A 23,872-nucleotide genomic window follows, 5' to 3' on the forward strand; every position below is an offset into this window, starting at 1 on the left:
AAAACAATCACAATCCTTGTCCAGAGCTTTGACATATTGTTTCATGAGACCTAATTTGATGTGAAGTGGCGGTAGCAGACAGCGTGAAGGCTGAATTAATGGTGTTCGTATTACATTTTGAGTACCGACATTTAATTGCACTCTCGTAGGTCATTCTTTTTTCACATAGTGATTCTTTCTGTCTCTGCTATCCCACAAGATAGCAACGATATTTTGTGAATCCTGATTGTTGGCCTAAAAGAAGTGTTGCGATTTTGAGATCCCCGCAAATTTGCCATTGATGTTCTGAATACTTTATCTTGTCCAATACAATTTCCAAATTTTCATAGATCTCCTTAAGCTTCGTCGAATGGGCTATTGGAATTGGCGCTAATGTTTCCAAATATTAAGAAAAGCAGCTCAATTAAATCTTATATTTTGCGCCCTTTTTTTAATTCACTGCTCTCTCGAAATCTGAGTTGCTTTGGTGTTGGAAAGTATCTGAAAAAAAATTCTTTAAAATTATTTTGTTCACATGTGTTTTTTTTTTATGTACATATGTACCTCCGAAAAGTTTTGCTGCATTGTTCCCACCTTCCATCCCCATCAAGAAGTTCTCACAACTCATCCGAAACGATTTTCTTGACAACGCTGCTGACATAGAAGGTGGCGGAGAATTAGTCCCGTTTTGTTTTTGAATAACTTTGGTACTAAGTAAAAAACAAATTGAAGGATGCAAATCTTTACTTAGACGTTTTGGCGCCCCATCATTTGTCTGTTTGTATACTGCAGCTGTCTAGTTTACAAGTGTTAAATAGGATTGGCATACGACGCCATTTGCAAAAATTATAAAATATTCCGATAGGTTGATTAATTTTGCGCCATCTGTACTTATTTATGTACGTCCTTTGCTGATCCTTCAGTTCGTGGCCTGTGCGTAATCGTTTTTTTTTTTTTTTGTATTTTTTTTTTGGAATTTTTCTCCCCAGCTAAGAGAATAACACGCTTGCTATATTGTCCTTGATGTGATCAATGAGCTGAATCATTATTCGGCATACAGAGTGCCTAATCATTTTTTTTATTCCAACCTAACCTTCACTACACTTTCTCACAATGTTTATGAAAATTTGCTTATATCAGGCATAAGATTATCTATTAATGAAACTAATTTCTCTTGTGCGATTGATTTTAGATTAATCACCGCAAGACCCGTCTGGAGAAACGGGCTCCACACAAACATCGATAACTTTTACAATTAATTTTGTTTTTTGAAGTTTTGCTAAGGTCAAGTTGAAACATTATGTATTAATGCTATGTTTTTATTTTTGTAAAATAAAGCAGTTGACTAGCAAAAAAAAAAATTATTGGAAATCATCATTTTTTCATGCCTCTTACTACCCCTAACCCCTTAAATGCTTTCTGCTTCTTGCTGCCGAAAACATTCTTCCTGCTGGAGAAAAATAGCAAATAATGTTGTCTCACTCATGCACATGCAACCCAACCAGTTTAAACGAATGACTGATCGTTGCAAGCTTTCACTTCATATGCAAACAATTCCCAGTAGTGAAAAGTGAAATTACCAGACACTCTAGTTAATGAAGGAAGAAATCATGCTAGTTCATGTAGCAGTTATGAAATGAAAGCAAAAAATTCAATGTGTTAATTTTAAAAATAAAACCGTTTGCCACATTGACTGCCAAACGAATTTGTGAAAAGTTGCACTGCCATCCAAACATGTTTCACCTGTATCCGTTATGAACCGCCACAGCCGAACGATCTGCACGTGAGAGAGAACCAATTCAAGAGTGCCAGTTATCAACTATTAACGGCTTACCTTCCTCTTTATAATGAAATAAACATCCGATCATGTATATTAAAAAGTAGCATTTTTCTTTGAATATCAAAACAACACCTCTGTTTGGAAAACACTATACATACACATATATCATCAACTGGTATAATGTTGATGCATAGGCAGATAATTAATATTTCATAGGAGATCATTAGCCTTGAAACAACATAAAAGACGAACTACTACAAGGCGAACTGGTAATAAAGTAGTTCAGAACTAGTAGGTTTGACTGTAGGGTTGGCAAGAATTTGCATGTGCATTAGTGTTTATTGTGCATGTATTGGATTTACATACATACGCGTTGGCCGATCGGCAATTTGATTTTTTCTAGGAGGTTGTGCTTTTCTCGGCCGCCACCTACAATAATGACTACTAATATCTTTGAATTCTGAACATACATACAAATATATGTATGTATGAAAGTATATCAAATAGCCACTTATACACACATTCATACATACATATGTATGTATTAGCAAGTCATTATCCGTTGTATTTTAAACCTGATATTAACGGAGATAAACTGACACCAAATAAAGCCTTCTACAACTTCAAAGCCATAGCTAACAACTGTGACAAGAGTGTGTTGACGAGACTCATCCTCTCATCCCCGTCCAACTACATATCCATGCTCTTTACTTCTTTATCAATTTTATAAAAATTAGAATTAGTGTTGCGATTGTTTTTTTTTTTTTTTTGAGTCCTATGATATCAATATCGTCGTCCTATGTTATCATATGACTTCGTATAATTGAAACGATCTCATAAATATAAAGCCTAGGTAGCCAGACAGCTGGAATACTACTTTCAAACATAAGATTAAGTACATATGTAAGTGACAAAATAGGCAACAACCTTTGATATCAAATGTTTCTGAGAGATCCTTCCCAATTCCGGCGTATTGCCCAACGTTACTTTACACAGCCGTATTAGTTTTGTGGTAATAGAGTGTTTTGCATATGGATCTGTACAACGCTCACGATCACAGATACATACATACGTACTATAGATATATATAAAAACTGTACAGCTCGAAATGCCTTGCGCCACCCAAAAAAGTATCAATGTGACAACATGAAACATTCCCCTTACATTTTTTCGAAATGCTGGTGAAGTGACTATCTTCTTGACCGGATATAAATCTGAATCGTTTGAATAACGAATATGCAGCTGTCATCTTATACATATGTGTATCTCGCACAACCTATGTACACAGTTATATTCGACAAAATTCTATGATTATCTTTAAATTACCTACCACAAATCAATCGACTTGTCCGTGGTAAACAAAGTAGCATCGGTGTAGAAACAATTGACATACAATGGAGAAATCTCAGCGTTCCGGCAACCACATTCTGCAATATTGCGCTTGGTTGATGATACACTTTATAACAAGCGATTTCTCGATGTCACAACAATCACAATAATTATAGCCTTAAAAATATAATTTTTCACATTTGATTGCTTATGGACCGACAGCTATGGAAAAGGAGGCTTATAACATTTATATGCAATACATATGTATGCATGTTTATATGTACATATATATTTTGAAACTCACATCCTTTACCAAGCTTTATTCACAACAATATCAAAATTAAGTAAAACCGATTTATTTCTAGTTGAGTATGTATGTTTGTATATAATGCATATTTCGAAAAAAAATTCCAAAGAAAATGTTAAAAATATTACTTAAAGATTTATATTCATTAGTTCATCAAAGTAAGCACCAGCCATTAAGTCTTCCTCACGTATATTAAATATTTTCATCAACTCGTTAGCTATTTGCTGCCCCTCTTCTATCGACTGGTCTGGCCGCAGGCAAACTTCGAATTCCATAAAGTTACCTAAATTTATCACTTTATCCATATGTATACGCGTTTGACCGTGTAGAAATAAATAGCGCTTTTTCTCCAATACTCCTTTTATGCCATTACTTTTTGCCAAAATCTTCTCAAGCAATACGGGATCTTCTACATCGACTCGATTGAATGTTGAGAGTTTTGGTCCGGTCTTATTGGGGCGTACATAATAAATCAACTGCGAGGGTTTTGGCGGCTGTAGGTAGCGCAGTTTAAGTCTTGTACCATCAATCTCGTCTAGAAGGTTAAAAAACACATCCTTCTGCTCCAGTAACTCGCCGGTAGACTTTGTAAGTTCACGTGCTATTTCCACTCGACGTTCAAATTCTTGGTCACTTCCAATTCTTGCCTTTATTTCCACATTTTTTTCATCACAAGGAATACTTGCATGCGCATGTTTGGACATTTTTCAGTAATCGATTGAGAAAATGCACACTATTGGCGGGAAATTTAGTTATGCATTAACTATCAGTGGCTCCTACCACTGCGAACGATGTACTATGCAAAAAGCTGAGATCGGCACAAGTGTTAGGTTTTTGAATTTTACAGTTGTATATGTACTTCCATTCAAGATTTGAATACTTTCAATATTTAGTTATAATCAAACCAGTCGATTGCTTTTATGAGCACGCTTTTCCCTAACAAAACAAAAACACATTCGTTCGCATAATAGAAAACAAGGCGAATTCATACACGTTGCAAGGTACTGACAGCAACGAACAATACCCAACCATGCAAACCTGCAATGTGTGCGATCAGCTGTTTTTGTTTAGTCGGTGAGTTAATTTTGTGATTTGTAACAAATTTAAATTTACCTCGCGTAAAGATACGAATGTTTCCATACATTTGGGAAATGTTAAATTAAGTAAGTTTTTTGGATTTTTGTACATACTATTTCATGTGGTTATAAAATTGTTAATAAGTTTTCAAATACGAAATATTACATAATCGTCATTTAATTTCAGATATGCCAATTTACAGTAGCAGCATTAGACGTATTCTGGATAAGTGGCCCGGCAAGCAACGATTTGGGGTTTACAGGTTTTTGCCTCTGTTTTTCATTCTCGGTGCCGCTCTTGAATTTTCAATGATTAACTGGACCGTAGGAGAAACCAATTTTTGTAAGATAAACATTTTTTTTGTTTTTACCTTTGTGGACATTGACATATTTTGAACTTTTAGATCATACATTTAAAAAACGACAGGCGAAAAACTTTGTGGAGGATAAATTACAAACAACACAAAATCAGGTGCAGCCACAAGCTAAAGAAACGGCGTAACAAAATAGTAATCGATTTATTACCATTAACGGCAATTATTACATTACAAAATGCCTGCTGGTGTTTCATGGGGACAATATATGAAATTTCTTTCGGCGGCGATGCTATCAATGATGGCAGGCTCGCAACTGGTTCATTTATACTACAAACCGCTGAATGACATAAATGTCTACATAGAACGTGAAATGAAAGCTGCAAATGCACAAAATGCAGACGAAAAGCCGCCGGATGGAAAAATATTACCTAGTAAAAGCTAATTATTTATAAGAACTACTAAAATATAATATGTAAAGCAAAAGAGGACGAATTTTCTTCTTACAATTATTGTTTTGTTCAAAAATGAACTGTATTTCTTAACTTATACTTTAAAAAAGTAGATTTTCGTTATAAAGCCACAAAAACTTATGTAGCTGCAGAATTATTTAAATTGTATAATAATAAATTAAAACCAAAAATTGCCAACTCTTCATATTTCAAGAAGTTATTGCTGAATATTAGATCTGTTCTCTGCAATTCCAGCGTCAGTTATATTAATCAGAGTTCCAGCAACCTTAAAAGATGACAAATTAGGTACCCCTTTAGCGCTGCTACTAAAGTTTGTTGCATCGGTGTCACCATTTGTCAGAGGTACTATGTTCTGAGCAATCGTATGCACTGGAGCATTTAAAAATGAATTCATTAATGTCCGATTAATATTGTTTGATATCACGTTATCAATATTAAATCTTTCGTGCGATTTACGATGGTTTTTCAAACAGGTCTGTTGACGATACGCCTGTCCACAGACATCACAAACATACGGTTTCTCACCGGTGTGTATATACTCATGATGGCGCAACGTTTTTCTTGAAGCAAAACACTCGGAACAATATTGACATTCAAAAGGCTTTAATTTCATGTGCACTGCTCTAACGTGCGCTTCCAACTCAAATTTTCTAATAAACTGCCTACCGCAGTGCTCACACGGCATCTTATCAGTTGAGTGAACTAACATATGTTGGACGAGCATAAATTTTTTCGCCATTCTACGGCCACACACATTACACTCGTACTTCATTTCGTTGGTGTGCAGTTGTAAGGTGTGATACTTTAAGGTGTAACGTGAATGGAACACTTTCTTACACACGTCACATTCAAAACGCTCCTTTAATTGGTCTTGAGCGGCTTGTTCTGCGTCAGTAGGATGTTTAGAACGACGATGGTATTTAAGATTACCGGATTGGTTGAATGTTGCGCCACATTGTTCGCAAACATATTTTTTCACACAGGGTGTATCCGAGTGTTTCAATCGTTTATGTTTTTGCATTGCAATAAAACTAGTATAGACACGGTCACATCCAAGTATGTTGCACGAATATGAACGCACCTCGGCTTCATGAATTTCCTTGATGTGCGTATATAGTCCACCGATGAATGTATACGATTTTTCACATCGATCACATTGAAAGGGACGCTTGCTTCCTTCATGCACTTTACGTCTATGAGCATCGAGGGTGATTTTGTGAGCAAAACTGTGGCTACACTGCTCACATTTGAAGCTGTTTTTAGTACCTTTATTGCGTCTCTTCGATTTACTATCTGTCTGGTCAGTGTCCACAAGCTTTTGAGTATGTCGACTAACATCGATAGCTTTTTTCATACTTTTTTTATGTTTTTGTATTTTTGTAGCCACATATTCTGCAGATCGTTTACTGCGTACGCGTGTACATTTTATATTTCCCAAACCATCGTCATTTTGTCTATCGTTTAGAATACATTCAAGAGTATTAGTTAAATTGCTTTTAACTGTTTGACTGTTCAAGATCCTGCTATCAACATTTGCAGATGTCACTGATATAGATGGTTTTTCTAAATCAACTTCGGATTCATCTTGGCTATAACTTTGCCATACTTGATCATAGCTTTCTTCGTTGATAACGTTATTTGAAATTTCACTTTGTGTAGCTTCACGTTTAGCCGAAATATCTGTGTCGAATGGATCGGGGTCAGGTACACTCTCGCTCATTAACGTTCCCACATTATCTGACTCAAGCAAAACTGATTCGGTTTCCATAAGTGTATCCTTGTGCTATGGATATGAAAACAGAAATTTACTATGAATTTCATTTAAAAGAATCTCGTTGAGACTCTCACCAAGAAGTTAAACATATCTGTCGCCCGCGCAGTTTCTGGTTCTTTACCCATCCCTTGATTTTCTTCGGGTCCATCGTCAATTTCCACTTTATTAACTCCATGGCAGAGTATCGCCTGCAGTTTTTGAGCACTTTTCTTTATTAGTTCGCGAAATAATCCAAAACTTTGCAGTTTATTATAGCAATGTATGCACACACACTGAGGATATTCCCCCAGTATCGGTTCAGGCGCTTCAATAGGCCAATGCTCGTCCATGTAGGAGGCTATAAGATTTTGTAATTCTTCATTATTAACGATGCTAATACAGAAATCTTTACACTCTGAAACTTCGTCTGCTACATCTACATTTGGTATTAAACTGTTATCTTGTATTTTTAATTTTTTCAGACAAGTGCGGCAATGCTGATTAAGATTTTCTTTAGTTAGGAATGGCATTTTTCGCTTATTTGCATTTTAAATAATTTTTAAAAGAAATCTGACGATTGTTTATTAGAAGAGCACAAATGTTTGCTATTGATGTAGCTTTTTTGAAGGTTCGGTAAATGCAATCCGAAATAACCGAATACATTTTATATCTTCAGTACCGAAGTACCGTTCATAGTAGCCCCGAATATTTGTTCATAGTTCCAGAGAAATTAAATTACACTATTTTTATTAATGGACAATATGATTCAATATAAGAAACTGTAAATTACAATTTTCCCACAGTATTTTCCACAAACCGGTTATGAGTAACGTTTGCAAGTGCTTTGATATCATAAATATATTTTACCTGGCATCTCGACAAATTGCTCAGGTGACCATGCCATAATACTACGTTCACATATAAGTAGATGATCTGCTTTTACGTGCTTACCGCCCAATCCGTAATAAAAAATCTGAGATTATGAAATAATTCTAGATAATAATTATAATTTTTGACAAAAAACCCTGTGTAATAGGCGAAGCATCCCAGCATAGCTGGTTGTGCGCTGGGTTTGGGACCCGCCACTTAAAAAGCCCCCCCAATGAAAACAGCAACAAAGCCTCGGATGAGAACTTTCAACACTGATGACGACCCCTGCAAACGAAATAAGGAATACGATTTGAGGGCATGCACCTGGAATGTCCGGTCCCTTAATGGGGAAGGTGCCTCTGCCCGGCTGGTTGATGTCCTCGTGAGAGTAAAGGCTGACATCACTGCCATCCAAGAGATGCGATGGACGGGGCAAGGTAAGAAAAACATAGGACCTTGCGACGTCTACTACAGCTGCCATGTAAAGGAGCGCAAATTCGGTGTCGGATTTGTTGTGGGAGAGAGACTTCGTCGCCAAGTACTGTCGTTCACTCCGGTGGACGAGCGTCTCGCAATAATCCGCATCAAAGCGCGATTTTTTAACATCTCGCTAATTTGCGCCCACGCCCCGACGGAAGAGAAGGACGATGCGACCAAGGATTCTTTCTATGAGCGCTTGGAACGTTCCTATGAGCGCTGCCCCCGCCACGACATAAAAATCGTGCTTGGCGACTTCAACGCCAGGGTGGGCAAGGAGGGAATTTTTGGTCCCACAGTCGGAAAATTCAGCCTACACAACGAAACATCCGGTAACGGACAGAGGCTGATCGACTTCGCCGGGGCCCGAAACATGGTAGTCTGCAGCACCAGATTCCAGCATAAAAAGATACACCAAGCTACCTGGCTGTCTCCTGATCGAAAAACGCGAAACCAGATCGATCATGTTGTGATAGATGGAAGACACGCTTCTAGTGTATTAGATGTACGTACGATCCGAGGAGCCAACATCGACTCGGATCATTACCTTGTTGCAGCCAAACTGCGCACACGCCTCTGTGCAGCAAAAAACGTACATCTACCTACGCAAAGAATGTTCGACATCGAAAAGCTGCAATCACAACAGACAGCCAGAAGATTCGCCACTCGACTCTCACTCCTGCTCTCGGAGAGCACTGCCCAACACACCGGCATGTGCGAGCAATGGAGCAACATTTCTCGTTCCCTACGTACCGCCGCCGAAGAAGAAATCGAATCCCGGCGAGCCCAAAAAAACAATTGGTACGACGAGGAATGTCATGCTGCCGCAGAAAGAAAGGATGCCGCCTATAGAGCCACGCTGCGATCGGGCGCAACGCGAGCCATGTGGGATCGCTACAGAGAGCTGAAAAAGGAAGAGAGACGTATTATCCGACAGAAGAAACGAGAGGCCGAAATACGTGAGTGCGAGGAGCTTGAGATGCTGGCCAATAGGAACAACGCCCGAAAATTCTACCAGAAAGTTCGGCGGCTTACAGAAGGTTTTAAGACCGGGGCGTTTTCCTGTAAGAACAAAGACGGCGATCTGGTGACTGACGTACAGAGCAATCTTAAATTATGGAGGGAACACTTCTCGAACCTGTTAAACAGTGACAGCTGCGCATGTCATAGAGAATGTGAAGATCCCGATACCCCAATCGATGACGACGGAATGGTAGTTCCGCTACCCGACCATGACGAGGTGAGAATAGCAATATCACGGCTAAAGAACAACAAAGCCGCGGGCGCCGACGGACTGCCGGCTGAGCTATTCAAGCATGGCGGCGAGGAGCTGGTAAGGTGCATGCATCAGCTCCTATGCAAAATATGGTCGGATGAAAGCATGCCTGCCGATTGGAATTTAAGTGTGCTCTGCCCAATCCATAAGAAGGGCGATCCTGCAATTTGTGCCAATTACCGCGGGATTAGTCTTCTAAATATCGCCTATAAGGTTCTAGCGAGCGTATTGTGTGAAAGGCTGAAGCCCACCGTCAACCAACTGATTGGACCTTATCAATGTGGCTTCAGACCTGGAAAGTCTACCATCGACCAAATATTCACAATACGCCAAATCTTGGAAAAGATCCATGAAAGGAGAATCGACACACACCATCTTTTCGTCGACTTCAAAGCTGCATTCGACAGTACGGAAAGGAGTTACCTGTATGCCGCTATGTCTGAATTTGGTATCCCCGCAGAACTAATACGGCTATGTAAGATGACGTTGCTCAACACCAGCAGCGCCGTCAGAATTGGGAAGGACCTCTCCGAGCCGTTTGATACCAAACGAGGTTTCAGACAGGGTGACTCGCTGTCGTGTGACTTCTTTAACCTGATGTTGGAGAGCATCGTACGAGCCGCAGAACTTAATCGCTCAGGCACAATATTTTATAAGAGCGTACAATTGTTGGCGTATGCTGATGATATTGATATCATCGGCCTTAACAACCGCGCTGTTAGTTCTGCCTTCTCCAAACTGGATAAAGAGGCAAAGCGAATGGGTTTGGTGGTGAACGAGGACAAAACGAAGTACCTCCTGTCTTCAAACAAACAGTCGGCGCACTCGCGTATTGGCACCCACGTCACTGTTGACAGTTATAATTTCGAGGTTGTAAAAGACTTCGTTTATTTAGGAACCAGCATTAACACCGATAACAATGTCAGCCTTGAAATTCAACGTAGAATCTCTCTTGCCAACAAGTGCTACTTTGGACTAAGTAGGCAACTGAGCAGTAAAGTCCTCTCTCGACGAACAAAACTAACACTCTACAAGACTCTCATCATGCCCGTCCTAACGTATGGCGCAGAAGCTTGGACGATGACAACATCCGATGAAGCGACGCTTGGAGTGTTCGAGAGAAAGATTCTGCGTAAGATTTTTGGACCTTTGCACGTTGGCAACGGCGAATATCGCAGACGATGGAACGATGAGCTGTATGAGCTTTACGACGACATAGACATAGCGCAGCGAATAAAGATCCAGCGGCTTCGTTGGCTGGGTCACGACGTCCGAATGGATACAAACGCTCCGGCTTTGAAAGTATTCGATGCGGTACCAGCTGGTGGTAGCAGAGGAAGAGGAAGGCCTCCTCTGCGTTGGAAAGATCAGGTGGAGAAGGACTTGGCTTCACTTGGTGTGTCCAATTGGCGCCGGTTAGCACGAGAAAGAAACGACTGGCGCGCTTTGTTAAACTCGGCCAAAATCGCGTAAGCGGTTATCGCGCCAATTAAGAAGAGAATAGATCATTATTCTTACGGAGTGTAAAGAAAAACGTCAAAATAAAAATTAAATAAAATGGATGCCGGTTAAGAAAACAGGTTTATAAACATAATTCGAATAAAAACTTGGTTGAATATTATTAACTAGGCATTCATATTACTGAAAATTAGTGTGTTCATAAACGCTTTGTCCTCTTATTACTTATTATAAAAGGCAATATCGAATTTCGAATGGGTTTGCTGCCATAATTCTTTGAAACCTCAGTAAACGTCGTTTACGAATTTCCTCCAACTGTTTATTGTTAGTAGCCAGTAGCGCAATTCAATTAGATATTCCTTCTTCTTGTCTTTCCTTCAAATCGATAATAATAATTAAACAAACCAAAAACACCGAAATATTCCACCAAAATAATGTCTATGAAGAAAAACCTTTCACAGGTGTTTGTCAATTTTGTAGGTAATCTGCCATATGTGAACGGGTAGACTAATTTTATGGATTTATTGGTAATTAAGATAAGTAAAGATTTTAAGAATTGTTCAAAAATATTTTTGAAGTGAAACTTATTTACGCGCGTCAGAGAATAATTTCAAGGCCGCGACCACGAGCTAGTGTTACGAAAAACCGGTACAAAATGTATATATATATAATAGGACTATCAATAAGTTCGTGCGGTTTTACAACAGATGGCGTAACTTGATTATTATTCCATCGATCCACATTTCCAAACATTCATTGGAGAGCTACTGTCGTAAGGCACAAACGTCAGTATAAGTTTTTTATTTGAAGCGTAAACAACAATATTTTTACCACACTTGAAAATGTCGAATTTCGTGCCAAATAATGTGTTTTTGCGGGGAATTCTTCTTCATTATTTTAATATGAAGAAAAAAGCAGCCGAAAGTCATCGTATCTTGGTGGAAGTTTATGGTGAGCATGCTCTATCTGAGCGAACGTGCCAGAAGTGATTTGCACGCTTTAAAAGTGGTGATTTTGGCTTGGAAGACGAAGAACGCGAGGGTGCGCCGCCAAAGTTCATGGATACCGAATTGGAGGAATTGCTCGATCAAGATCCGGCTCAAACGCAAGAAGAGGTTGCAAAAACTTTGGGAGTTGATCAATCAACCATTTCCAAACGTTTAAAAGCCATGGGAATGATCCGAAAGGTAGGCCATTGGGTGCCGTATGAATTGAAGCCAAGAGACGTTGAACGCCGTTTTATGGCATGCGAACAACTGCTTCAACGGCACAAAAGAAAGGGTTTTTTGCATCGAATTGTGACTGGCGATGAAAAGTGGGTCCATTACGACAATCCAAAACGTCGGGCAACGTATGGATACCCTGGCCATGCTTCAACATCGACGTCGGCGCAGAATATTCATGGCCTGAAGGTTATGCTGTGTATCTGGTGGGACCAGCTGGGTGTTGTGTATTATGAGCTACTGAAACCGAATGAAACGATTACGGGGGATGTCTACCGACGACAATTGATGCGTTTGAGCCGAGCACTGCGAGAAAAACGGCCGCAATACGCCGATAGACACGACAAAGTTATTTTGCAACATGACAATGCTCGGCCACATGTTGCACAAGTGGTCAAAACATACTTAGAAACGCTCAAATGGGATGTCCTACCCCACCCGCCGTATAGTCCAGACCTTGCGCCATCCGATTACTATCTCTTCCGATCGATGCAACATGGCCTGGCTGACCAGCACTTCCGTAATTACGATGAAGTCAAAAAATGGATCGATTCGTGGATTGCGGCAAAACCGACCGAATTTTTCACAAAGGGAATCCGTGAATTGCCAGAAAGATGGGAAAAAGTAGTAGTAAGCGATGGACAATATTTTGAATATTAAATTTGTAACCATTTTACGTCAATAAAGTTTCAAATTTCGAAAAAAAACCGCACGAACTTATTGATAGTCCTATTACATATTGATCAAATCAAAAAATTCTTTATAGAAAGCGCTTCATTACCAGACTCACAGAAAGATGGCATATGCAAATTTGAATATGTGAATTTTCTTATACATATGCTATACTATGGCAACTAGAATCATGGCCTATATACGTACATATATGTATGTAAAGATGTGTTTATAAATGCTCACAGCTGCAGCTGCTGTGCGTAAAGTGCGCGCATGAGCATACAGTAACTTGCAGAAAACAACATAAATAATTTATAAAAAAGTTCTGTGTCGGACATTTCAGTACTAAAGGGCGGCGCAAAATTAACCATTAAACTTTTTACTAAAAAAAAAATACCAGTCTAACGGTTAGACGCGATAGAAGTGAAACCTTCCGCAAAACAAACTGAGAGAGAATGAGACGGAAGCAGCATTTGGAGCGGGATAATTATAGGTTCATTATAATATTGCTATAAAGTTCATATTTTATTTTCTTCATTTTATTATTATTCATCCTCAATGTTTTCAATTTCAACAAATGATACGAGTGGCTTATGATAGCTAAAATATGATACAAATGATTTGGTTTCGATGTTGTCAAAATATCTTTGAAATACCGCGTCAATTGTTGTTTTTGATCGTGTTGTCGATTCAGTGCGATTGTTACACATTTTTAAATTGAATGTTGAGAAAGTCAATTAAAGGAACCGCTGTGCCCAATGCAAAATTTACGTTAAAATCGCCACTTAAAATCATTGGAACTTTATCGTAATCCTTTCTAAGTATCCGCGATACTTCTGGTGTATACTTTATTAAATTTTCGTGAATGAATTCCGTGATGCTATTTATTGATTGATTCGGTGAAATATAAATTGCCACAATTAAAACTGTTTTTCCATTGCTCAATCTGGTTTCGCATGCACATATTTCTCCCACATTTTAGAGAGCTGAACAGATAGTGATTCTAGTTGCTGTGCATTCAGATCTATCTGTGGAGTTACAATACGAGCACCGTCATTTTGATTGTGGTATATTGCAACACCGCCTGCAATTGCGGTAAATATTTAAAAATGAAAATATTTACGAATATAAAAATACGGGCGCAATACAGCACTCGCGGTTGCTATTATGAGCGTCGTAACGGGTATATTACACAGACGTACTAACATACACACAAACATTCGTAGGACTCTTGGTCTAAGCAAGTATTAGGTAGTGTAGTATAGGTATACATAATGCCTTCTCGCTCACCGTGGCTCCGTAATACGCAGACGCCCACACATACGTACTAGCATACATACAAACACACATACGTATGACGCTTGAACTAAACACCAAAGCAAGTAATAGGCAGTGTAGTATACATACTACAATACTCACTATACTAGCGTGGCTCAGCAGTACGTATATCAGCATATAACGCTTCGTAGCCAAGAGTGTCGCTTTTTCGTTTCATCGAGTCTCAATTATTTTAAAAGACGGAAATCTTTATTTTGTCCCTTACGTGCTCCATTGCTTGTCTGTTTGTATGCTGCAGCTATCTAGCTCACAAGTGTCAAATATGATTGCCCTAGGACGATATTTTCAAATATTATAAATCTTTCCATAATTGATTAATTTTGCGCCACCTGTTAGAAGTAAATTTCGAAACAATTATTTTATGTTCTCTGTTAGTAAATCGCTTAGTATATTACTTTACGTATGTAGTTCTTCAATTGATAAAAAATGCACAAAAACATATGCATATATCTGCAAGATTATAAACTTACTCTGAAATCAGAGTATTTGAAGGTTACTGTGTTAGTACGTTTTAACGTTTATGTGTATATGGAAAGTTTTTATGCGTTTCGATAGCTGATCAGCTGTTGCAAACAAATGTTTCTATGTATTAAAAGTGGATTTGTTCGTACATTTGCATGGGTAAATAATTTTGGCGTCACTTCATATCTCTTTTCATAATATTAATTAGAAAAAGATGGTGTGTGACGATAGTGTACCATAATTGCAAATAAAAAAAGAACATTTCATTCTGTTAAGAATTGTGAAGGAAGTGTGAAGTGAATCGTGTTTCAAACAAAAATTGAGAGTAAGTATTAATTATAGATTAATTTTAATATGGAAAAAAGTGCTTCGAATGAAAATAAAATATTTTATATATTATTTTGAGACTTGTTTTAATTTCATTGGTGATTGAACAAAACAACCGAACAAACGGGAATTTTGGAAGATGATTTAGACAATTTTTTTGGTGCGTAATTTTTTCATAACGGGAGTTTCATTGGTGATTGAACAAATGACCATTTTTTATTTTTTTTGGACATTTTTTCATATTAATTTCTATAAAAACATTTTTAGGTAAGTGAAAATGTCGCATCAAACGAATAAAAAATTTAGATTTGTTTAAACGGAAATTTTGTTAGTGATTTCGAAAAGTGACGATGTTTCGTGAAATTCCATGTTCATTAATTTCATATATAGAGAGATTTAGACAATTTTTTCGGTGCGTAATTTTTTTCATAATCAAACGAAAAAAAAATTATTTAGATTGGCTTAAACGGGAATTTTGGAAGATTTAGACTCCGTATTTATATAACGCCGAAATTTCGACGTACGGGCGATCCTAGTATGTATAAATTCACAAATTTAAATTTGCATTTGCGTTTCTGTAGAGGATTTTGATTTGGTTGGGAATTCAACAAAGTTTTACAGAGAACCTTAGACAGACATAATATTTTATATATATATTTTTGGATGATTTGGAAAAAATTAAAATATATATATATATATATGTAATTGGCGCGTTCAGCCTTTTTGGGTGTTTGGCCGAGCTCTCCTCCTATTTGTGGTGTGTGTGTTGATGTTGTTCCACAAATGGAGGAACCCACAGTTTCAAGCCGACTCCGAACGGCAGGTATTTTTATGAGGAACTTTTTCATGGCAGAAATACCGGAGGTTTGCCATTGCCTGCCGAGGGGCGACCGCTATTCGAAAAATGTTTTTCTTAATTTCAAATACATAGTAATATTAAAAAGCTACTAACATTCTTTTCTTTTAATCAACGCTACAATCTGAAACCTCTCATATTAACTAGAGATTTCAATGTAAATTTTGCATCGGACACTCCCATGATATTATTCGAATTTTTAGAGCATCAATGAGCATGAGTAATGACCGCTATATTTCAACAACAAAATCAGGAACATCGATAGATTCCGTATTTTTTCGCTATATCGACACAATCGAGTTAAGAACATATATATCCTATTTCAGTTACCACAAACCGATTGTATCCACTGCTGCTATTGCGCCATCAATACAAAATATTATCGACTATTATTGTATGTAATTTTATAAAAAATCATTACAATCCTCATTAAAATATTTAAATTGAATCCAGAAATTAAGAAGTTTCACTTCAAATATGCGCACATAGTACGGCTGTTGTTGTTTCTTTTTTTTTTGTTTTTTGTACATACGATAATCGTCATTTAATTTCAGACATGCCAATTTACAGTAGCAGCATTAGACGTATTCTGGATAAGTGGCCCGACAAGCAACGATTTGGGGTTTACAGGTTCTTGCCTCTGTTTTTCATTCTCGGAAATTTCTTTCGGCGGCGATGCTATCAATGATGGCAGGCTCGCAACTGGTTCATTTGTACTACAAACCGCTGAATGACATAAATGTCTACATAGAACGTGAAATGAAAGCTGTAAATGCACAAAATGCAGACGAAAAGCCGCCGGATGGAAAAATATTACCTAGTAAAAGCTAATTATTTATAAGAACTACTAAAATAAAATATGTAAAGCAAAAGAGGACGAATTTTCTTCTTACAATTATTGTTTTGTTCAAAAATGAACTGTATTTCTTAACTTATACTTAAAAAAAAAATAGATTTTTGTTATAAAACCACAAAAGCTTATGTAGCTGCAGAATTATTTAAATTGTATAATAATAAATTAAAACCAAAAGCTTCCAGCTCTTCATTTTTGAAGGAGTTATTGCTGAATATTAGATTTATCCTCTGCAATTCCAGCGTCAGTTATATTAATCACAGTTCCAGCAACCTTACATGATGACAAATTAGGTACCCCTTTGGCGCTGCTACTAAAGTTTGTTGCATCGGTGTTACCATTTGTCAGAGGTACTATTTTCTGAGCAATTATATGATATGGTGCATTCAAAAATGAGTTCATTAGTGTCCCATTACTATTGGTTGATATCACGTTATCAACATTAATTCTTTCGTGCGATTTACGATGGTTTTTCAAACGGGTCTGTTGACGATACGCCTGCCCACAGACATCACAAACATACGGTTTCTCACCGGTGTGTATGTACTCATGATGGCGCAACGTTTTTCTTATAGCAAAACACTCGGAACAATACTGGCATTTAAAAGGCTTCAATTTCATGTGCACTATTCTAACGTGCGCTTCCAACTCAAATTTTCTAACAAACCCCTTACCGCAGTGTTCACACGGCATCTTATCAGTAGAGTGAACTAACATATGTTTGTCGAGCATAAATTTTTTTGCCATTCTACGGCCACACACATTACACTCGTACTTCATTTCGTTGGTGTGCAGTTGTAAGGTGTGATACTTTAAGGTGTAACGTGAATGGAACAATTTCTTACACACGTCACATTCAAAACGCTCTTTCAATTGGTCTTGAGCGGTTTGTTCTGCGTCTGTAGGATGTTTAGAACGACGATGGGATTTAAGATTACCGGATTGGTTGAATGTTGCGCCACATTGTTCGCAAACATATTTTTTCACACAGGGTGTATCCGAGTGTTTCAATCGTTTATGTCTTTGCATTGCAATAAAACTAGTATAGACACGGTCACATCCAGGTATGTTGCACGAATATGAACGCACCTCGGCTTCGTGAATTTCCTTGATGTGCTTATATAGTCCACTGATGCATGTATACGATTTTTCACATCGATCACATTGAAAGGGACGCATGCTTCCTTCATGCACTTTACGTCTATGAGCATCGAGGGCGATTTTTTGAGCAAAACTGTGACTACACTGCTCACACTTGAAGCTGTTTTTAGTACCTTTATTGCGTCTCTTCGATTTACTATCTGTCTTGTCAGTGTCCACAAAGTTTTGAGTATGTCGACTAACTTCGATAGCTTTTTTCATACTTTTTTTATGTTTTTGTATTTTTGTAGCCACATATTCTGCAAATCGTTTCTTGCTTACGCGTGTACATTTTATATTTCCCAAACCATCGTCATTTTGTTTATCGTTTAGAATACATTCAAGAGTATTAGTTAAATTGCTTTTAACTTTTTGACTTTTCAAGATCCTGCTATCAACATTTGCAGATGTCACTGATATAGATGGTTTTTCTAAATCAGCTTCGGATTCATCTTGCCATACTTGATCATAGCTTTCTTCGTTGATAGCGTTATTTGAAATTTCACTTTGTGTAGCTTTACGTTTAGCTGAAATATCAGTGTCGAAAGGATCGGGGTCAGGTACACTCTCGCTCATTAACGTTCCCACATTATCTAACTCAAGCTTAACTGATTCGGTTTCCATAAGTGTATCCTTGTGCAATAGGTATGAAAACAGAAATTTACTATGAATTTCATTTAAAAAAATCTCGTTGAGTCTCTCACCAAAAAGTTAAACATATCTGTCGCCCGCGCTGTTTCTGGTTCTTTACCCATTCCTTGATTTTCTTCGGGTCCATCGTCGTCAATTTCCACTTTATTAACTCCATGGCAGAGTATCGCCTGCAGTTTTTGAGCACTTTTCTTTATTAGTTCGCGAAATAATCCAAAACTTTGCAGTTTATTATAGCAATGTATGCACACACACTGAGGATATTCCCCCAGTATCGGTTCAGTCGCTTCAATAAGCCAATGCTCGTCCATATAGGAGGCTATAAGATTTTGTAATTCTTCATTATTAACGATGCTAATACAGAAATCTTTACACTCTGAAACTTCGTCTACTACATCTATACTTGGTATTAAACTGTTATCTTGTATTTTTAATTTTTTCAGACAAGTGCGGCAATGCTGCTTAAGATTTTCTTTAGTTAGGAATGGCATTTTTCGCTTATTTGCATTTTAAATAATTTTTAAAGGAAATCTGACGATTGTTTATTAGAAGAGCACAAATGTTTGCTATTGATGTAGCTTTTTTGAAGGTTCGGTAAATGCAATCCGAAATAACCGAATACATTTTATATCTTCAGTACCGAAGTACCGTTGATAGTAGCACAGAATATTTGTTCATAGTTCCAGAAAAATTAAATTATACTATTTTTATTAATGGATGATACATATATATTCAATATAATTTCATATAAAGACCGAAAATTGCACATTTTGCACAGTTTTTCCACAAAGTTGATGAAACTGGACCGGTTATGAGTAACGTTCGCAAGTGCTTTGATTTCATAAATATATTTTATCTGGCATCTCGCCAAATTACTAAGGTGACCATGCCATAATACTACGTTCCCATATAAGTAGATGATCTTCTCTTTCGTGCTTAACTCCAAACCCGTAATTAAAAAGCGAGATTTCCCATACAAAATTTCTCTCCCGAAATCTGAGATTGTGAACTAATCCTAGATAATAATCATAATTTTTGACATAAAACCCTGTGTAATAGATCATTATTTTTGCGAGTGTAAAGAAAAACGTAAAAAAAAAACTAAATATAATGGATGCCGGTAAAGAAAACAGGTTTATAGACATAACTCTAATAAAAATTTGGTTGAATATTATTAACTACGCATTCATGTTACAGAAAATTCGTGTGTTCATAAACGCTTTGTCCTCTTATTACTTATTATAAAATGCAATATCGATTTTCGAACGGGTTTGCTGCCATAATTCTTTGAAACTTCAGTAAACATCGTTTACGAATTTCCTCCAACTGTTTATTGCTAGTAGCCAGTGGCGCAATTAAATTAGATATTCCTTCTTCTTGTCTTTCCTTCAAATCGATAATAAGAATTAATCAAACGAAAAACATCGAAATATTCCACCAAAATAATTTCTATGAAGAAAAACCTTTGACAACAGTATTGACAGCTGATTGTCAATTTTGCAGGTAATCTGCCATATGTGAACGGGTAGATTAATTTTCTACATGTGGGGGTTTTATTCCCCCACATAATTGGTGACCTCTACGACTTACCAACACGCGTCAAGGAAAAGGCAAACCAACATCCACGTGCTGTTATCATCGGAGACTCCGCGGGCGTGGCAACAAGTGCACGCAGCCTTGTGCCTTCCAGGAAAACGCCAGTCGCCCTCAGTAGACACGGCGGATACTGGTGACAAGACAATTCCTCGTCAATGATTCCTATATTACCGTACAACAGCTACGAAATTCCTCGTCGATACCCGCGCGGATATTTCGGTTACCCCACCTTCAAGCTCATCAGCCGCACCTGCAGACTCAAGGTCATCTGCCGCACTCGCAGTCTCAAGCTCATCTGCCGCCCCTGCAGACTCCAGCTCACCTCCACAAGAATCATTCACGACCTTCGCAGTACTTACTCAAACCAACAAATTTACAGCCATCCTCAAGCCTTTCCGGAATTGCTGGGTAATTTTTCCAACCTCACGGCAGCCAAGCATTCCGTCAAACACTTTAATACCAAGCACTGGGCCACCGACGCGTTCTCATCAGATCATGGAGCTCGCAGCAGCCTTGCGCCTCAACGAGCCTCCTCGTATAACACTAGGTGTAAACACGCTCCACGGATTAATCATGAGCATTAAACTCAACCTTATTGGTTCCCAGATAAGGCCTTCATTTGGGGGGAGTTGTGTGGGAACACAGCTGAAAGTGTCGTACGGGAACACACCTATACATATCCTCTTGGCCACACTGAATTCATTCTTCATTTTTATTCATTATTCAATTTAATTTAACGCCGTTATTCGTTCTAAGAAAGAGATCATTCGAGAAGCGTTCTTGCAAACGACAAGACATATAAAATTAGGGTTCATTTATAAGTTATAAGTTTTTATCTTAACAGTCTTGAATTAAACATCACAAATAAATAGTGTTAATATAAAATAAAAAAAATACCAGTCTAACGGTTAGACGCGATAGAAGTGAAACCTTCCGTAAAACAAACTGAGAGAGAATGAGACGAAAGCAGCATTAGGAGCGGGATAATTATAGGTTCATTATAATATTTTTTCTGTCGAAATTCACGACACTTTTCTGCATTATTTTTCGGCATAATTGCGGTAAATATTTAAAAATGAAAATATTTACGAATATAAAAATACGGTCGCAATACAGCACACGCGGTTGCTATTATGAGCGTCGTAATGCGTATAATACACAGACGTACTAACATACACGCAAACATTCGTAGGACGCTTGGTTTGAATTTTTTATACATATGTATGTATGCTATACTATGGCCTAGCCCATGTACGTACATACATATTTGTGTTCTGAACTTCCAGCAAAACAGTGCTTATTAATATACACATATGCATCTACATACAACCGCACACACAGGCCACTCACTTCATTCCTGTAAATGCGTATGTCGTCCAAAGCTAAAATTCTATGCCTAGCGACTACAAGAACAAAATGCATTAATAGGCGCAGGCGTAGCGGCCATCATCCTAGTTGCCATAGCGCTGAACAGTCGCGGCGGCGCCGAACAGTTTCAACTATTGTACTGTGCAACAAAAACTCATCATCAAAAAATTGATTTATAAATTCGAGCTCATAGTTCTAAGAGCAAGTACAGTAGGTTCTGTTTTTATGCGGTAGATACGTTCCGCAAGAAACAGCATAAAAAAAGCTACTAGTTCTATAGTAAAACTATGGATACGTTTCAAAAGTGCTAAAACCGCATAAATCTGAAATAATGTAATAAAATCGCATAAAAAAGGGCACTAGTCCCATATTATAACTATAGATACGTTCCATAGACCGCATGAATCTGAAATAATTAAATAAAATCGATAAACAAAACAGTGTATTTTTGAAAATTATATCTTTATTTAAGAAACGTCAGAATCGAAAAATAAATTTAAGTCAGAAATAGAATCAGACAATACCCACATGTTGCGCGTTCGTTTAGGATTTTGGCGTAAAATCACTTTCGTCACTTGAGGAAATGTACACGTCTGATCTAGATAGTTATGCAGGCTGTTCCATACTTGTAGGGTTAGCATTTCTAATGTAATCTGTGATGAGTTTTTGCTTAGCTGGTTTAGAATCTTGTTTATATGTACAATTCCCGATAGGTCGACATGCATTTTGTAATTTAAAAAAAAACCGCACTATTTCAAAACCGCATAAAAACAGAACCTACTGTACTTTCATTCATAAAACGAGCCGCCCATATGCTAATTTTCTCGACAATTCGAAAATAGTCAATATTGGAATATTTCGCGTAGAATTATTTGCCAATAATCAATTTTTGTCAAGTCGAGCGCCCGCGGCTCCGTAAATATGTTTGTACCCATATATGTATGTAAATATATGTTTCTAAATGCTCGACAACCGCAGCTGCTTGTTCAAGGTTACTGTACATTAGGCCGGGTCGATTTGTGGGAAGGCAAAAAAATCGCCCATTGCTCTGTGAAAATCATATTCTAGGGATCAGAATAAGAAATTTTGCCGAAGGAACCATACCTCTAAAACGATTTCTGATGTCCCCCAATATGGGTCGAACTTTTTAGTTTCTTTTCTATAACTCACATTCATTCATTTACATATGTTCTGACTAAATAAATTTCTTAAGAGAAAAAATAGATAATATTATAAATAAATAAAAATAAAGAAAAAACATAGCCATTTAGCTGATTTTTTCATGTAAAGGCCAAAAATGGTGATATTTTGAACTTGGGGGACATCAGAATTCGTTTTAGAGGTATGGTTCCTTCGGCAAAGTTTCTTATTTTGATCAATAGAATACGATTTTCATAGAGCAATGAGCGATTTTTAAATCGACCCGCCCTACTGTACATGCAATGCTGTGCCTATGAATGCGCGCTGGATTTCTTGAGAAATTTTACCATATGTTTTGCTGTGGCGAGGCACATATGTACATACACACAACATATATACATATATCCGCATATATACATACATATATAAATTCACAAATTTAAATTTGCTTATGCCATCCTTCTGTGTGCCTGGTAATGAAGCATTTTCTATACATACATATATATACGTATATCTTTTTTCTTCTTCTTTTTGGTGTCGCTTTTTCGTTTCATCGAGTCTCAAATCACTCCCAACGATTCTAAAGAAGTTTTCACTTCAAAAAGTACAATTGGGGGTTTTATTCCCCCACAATGTGTATATGGAAAGTTTTTATGCGTTTCGATAGCTGATCAGCTGTTGCAAATAAATGTTTTTATGTATTAAAAGTTGATTTGTTCGTACATTTGTATGGGTAAATAATTTTGGCGACACTTCTTGTCTCTTTTCATGATATCAATTAGAAAAGGATGGTGTGTGACGATAGTGTATCATAATTGCAAACAAAAAAACAACATTTCATTCTATTAAGAATTGTGAAGAAAGTGTAAAGTGAATTGTGTTTCAAACAAAAATTGAGAGTAAAAAAGTGCTTCGAATGAAAATAAAATATTTTGTACATTGAGATTTGTTTTAATTTCATTGGTGATTGAACAAAAAAAATGTTTGGCGAGGAAAATATCGCGTCAAACGAAAAAATAAAGATTATTTAGATTTGTTTAAACGGGAATTTTGGAAGATTTAGACAATTTTTTTGGTGCGTAATTTTTTCATAACGGGAGTTTCATTAGTGATTGAACAAATGATCAATTTTTTTATTGTTTTTGGACATTTTT

At 37.3% G+C, this 23,872-nt stretch overlaps 4 protein-coding genes across 4 annotated transcripts; 2 read left to right on the plus strand and 2 right to left on the minus strand.

Annotated features, from left to right (window-relative positions):
- Positions 1-3,427: 3,427 nt before the first annotated feature.
- Positions 3,428-4,366, minus strand: LOC128858074 (uncharacterized). The gene has a single exon (XM_054094011.1). It carries the CDS (start codon positions 4,097-4,099, stop codon positions 3,524-3,526), a length of 576 nt encoding a protein of 191 aa, XP_053949986.1. The 5' UTR covers positions 4,100-4,366; the 3' UTR covers positions 3,428-3,523.
- Positions 4,367-4,427: 61 nt separating this feature from the next.
- On the plus strand, positions 4,428-4,973 carry LOC128858075 (small integral membrane protein 4-like). Its single transcript, XM_054094012.1, has 3 exons — positions 4,428-4,558; positions 4,659-4,814; positions 4,876-4,973. The coding sequence occupies exons 2-3, from the start codon at positions 4,661-4,663 to the stop codon at positions 4,971-4,973; spliced, it is 252 nt and encodes an 83-aa protein (XP_053949987.1). The 5' UTR covers positions 4,428-4,558; positions 4,659-4,660.
- Positions 4,880-19,231, minus strand: LOC128857531 (uncharacterized). Its single transcript, XM_054093282.1, has 5 exons — positions 18,668-19,231; positions 17,031-18,596; positions 7,879-7,984; positions 7,107-7,558; positions 4,880-7,041 (listed from the first exon to the last, which is right to left on the minus strand). Exons 1-5 carry the CDS (start codon positions 19,103-19,105, stop codon positions 5,455-5,457), a joined length of 4,149 nt encoding a protein of 1,382 aa, XP_053949257.1. The 5' UTR covers positions 19,106-19,231; the 3' UTR covers positions 4,880-5,454.
- LOC128858076 (ubiquinol-cytochrome-c reductase complex assembly factor 6) lies at positions 5,024-5,379 on the plus strand. Its single transcript, XM_054094013.1, has one exon. It carries the CDS (start codon positions 5,024-5,026, stop codon positions 5,228-5,230), a length of 207 nt encoding a protein of 68 aa, XP_053949988.1. The 3' UTR covers positions 5,231-5,379.
- Positions 19,232-23,872: the final 4,641 nt, after the last annotated feature.

This window comes from Anastrepha ludens, chromosome 3 (genome assembly GCF_028408465.1).
Source record: "Anastrepha ludens isolate Willacy chromosome 3, idAnaLude1.1, whole genome shotgun sequence".
NCBI classification, from domain to species: Eukaryota; Metazoa; Arthropoda; class Insecta; order Diptera; family Tephritidae; genus Anastrepha; species Anastrepha ludens.

Excerpts from the sequence above, each read along its gene's own strand:
- LOC128857531 (XM_054093282.1), bottom strand. The coding sequence starts at position 19,105 with ATGCCATTCCTAACTAAAGAAAATCTTAAGCAGCATTGCCGCACTTGT. Across the intron at positions 18,597-18,667 it reads CAGATATGTTTAACTTTTTG|GATACACTTATGGAAACCGA; the intron begins GTGAGAGACTCA and ends CTATTGCACAAG. Across the intron at positions 7,559-7,878 it reads GCAATTTGTCGAGATGCCAG|ATGCAAATAAGCGAAAAATG; the intron begins GTAAAATATATT and ends AAATTATTTAAA.
- LOC128858076 (XM_054094013.1), top strand. The coding sequence starts at position 5,024 with ATGCCTGCTGGTGTTTCATGGGGACAATATATGAAATTTCTTTCGGCG.
- LOC128858075 (XM_054094012.1), top strand. The coding sequence starts at position 4,661 with ATGCCAATTTACAGTAGCAGCATTAGACGTATTCTGGATAAGTGGCCC. Across the intron at positions 4,815-4,875 it reads CGTAGGAGAAACCAATTTTT|ATCATACATTTAAAAAACGA; the intron begins GTAAGATAAACA and ends TTGAACTTTTAG.
- LOC128858074 (XM_054094011.1), bottom strand. The coding sequence starts at position 4,099 with ATGTCCAAACATGCGCATGCAAGTATTCCTTGTGATGAAAAAAATGTG.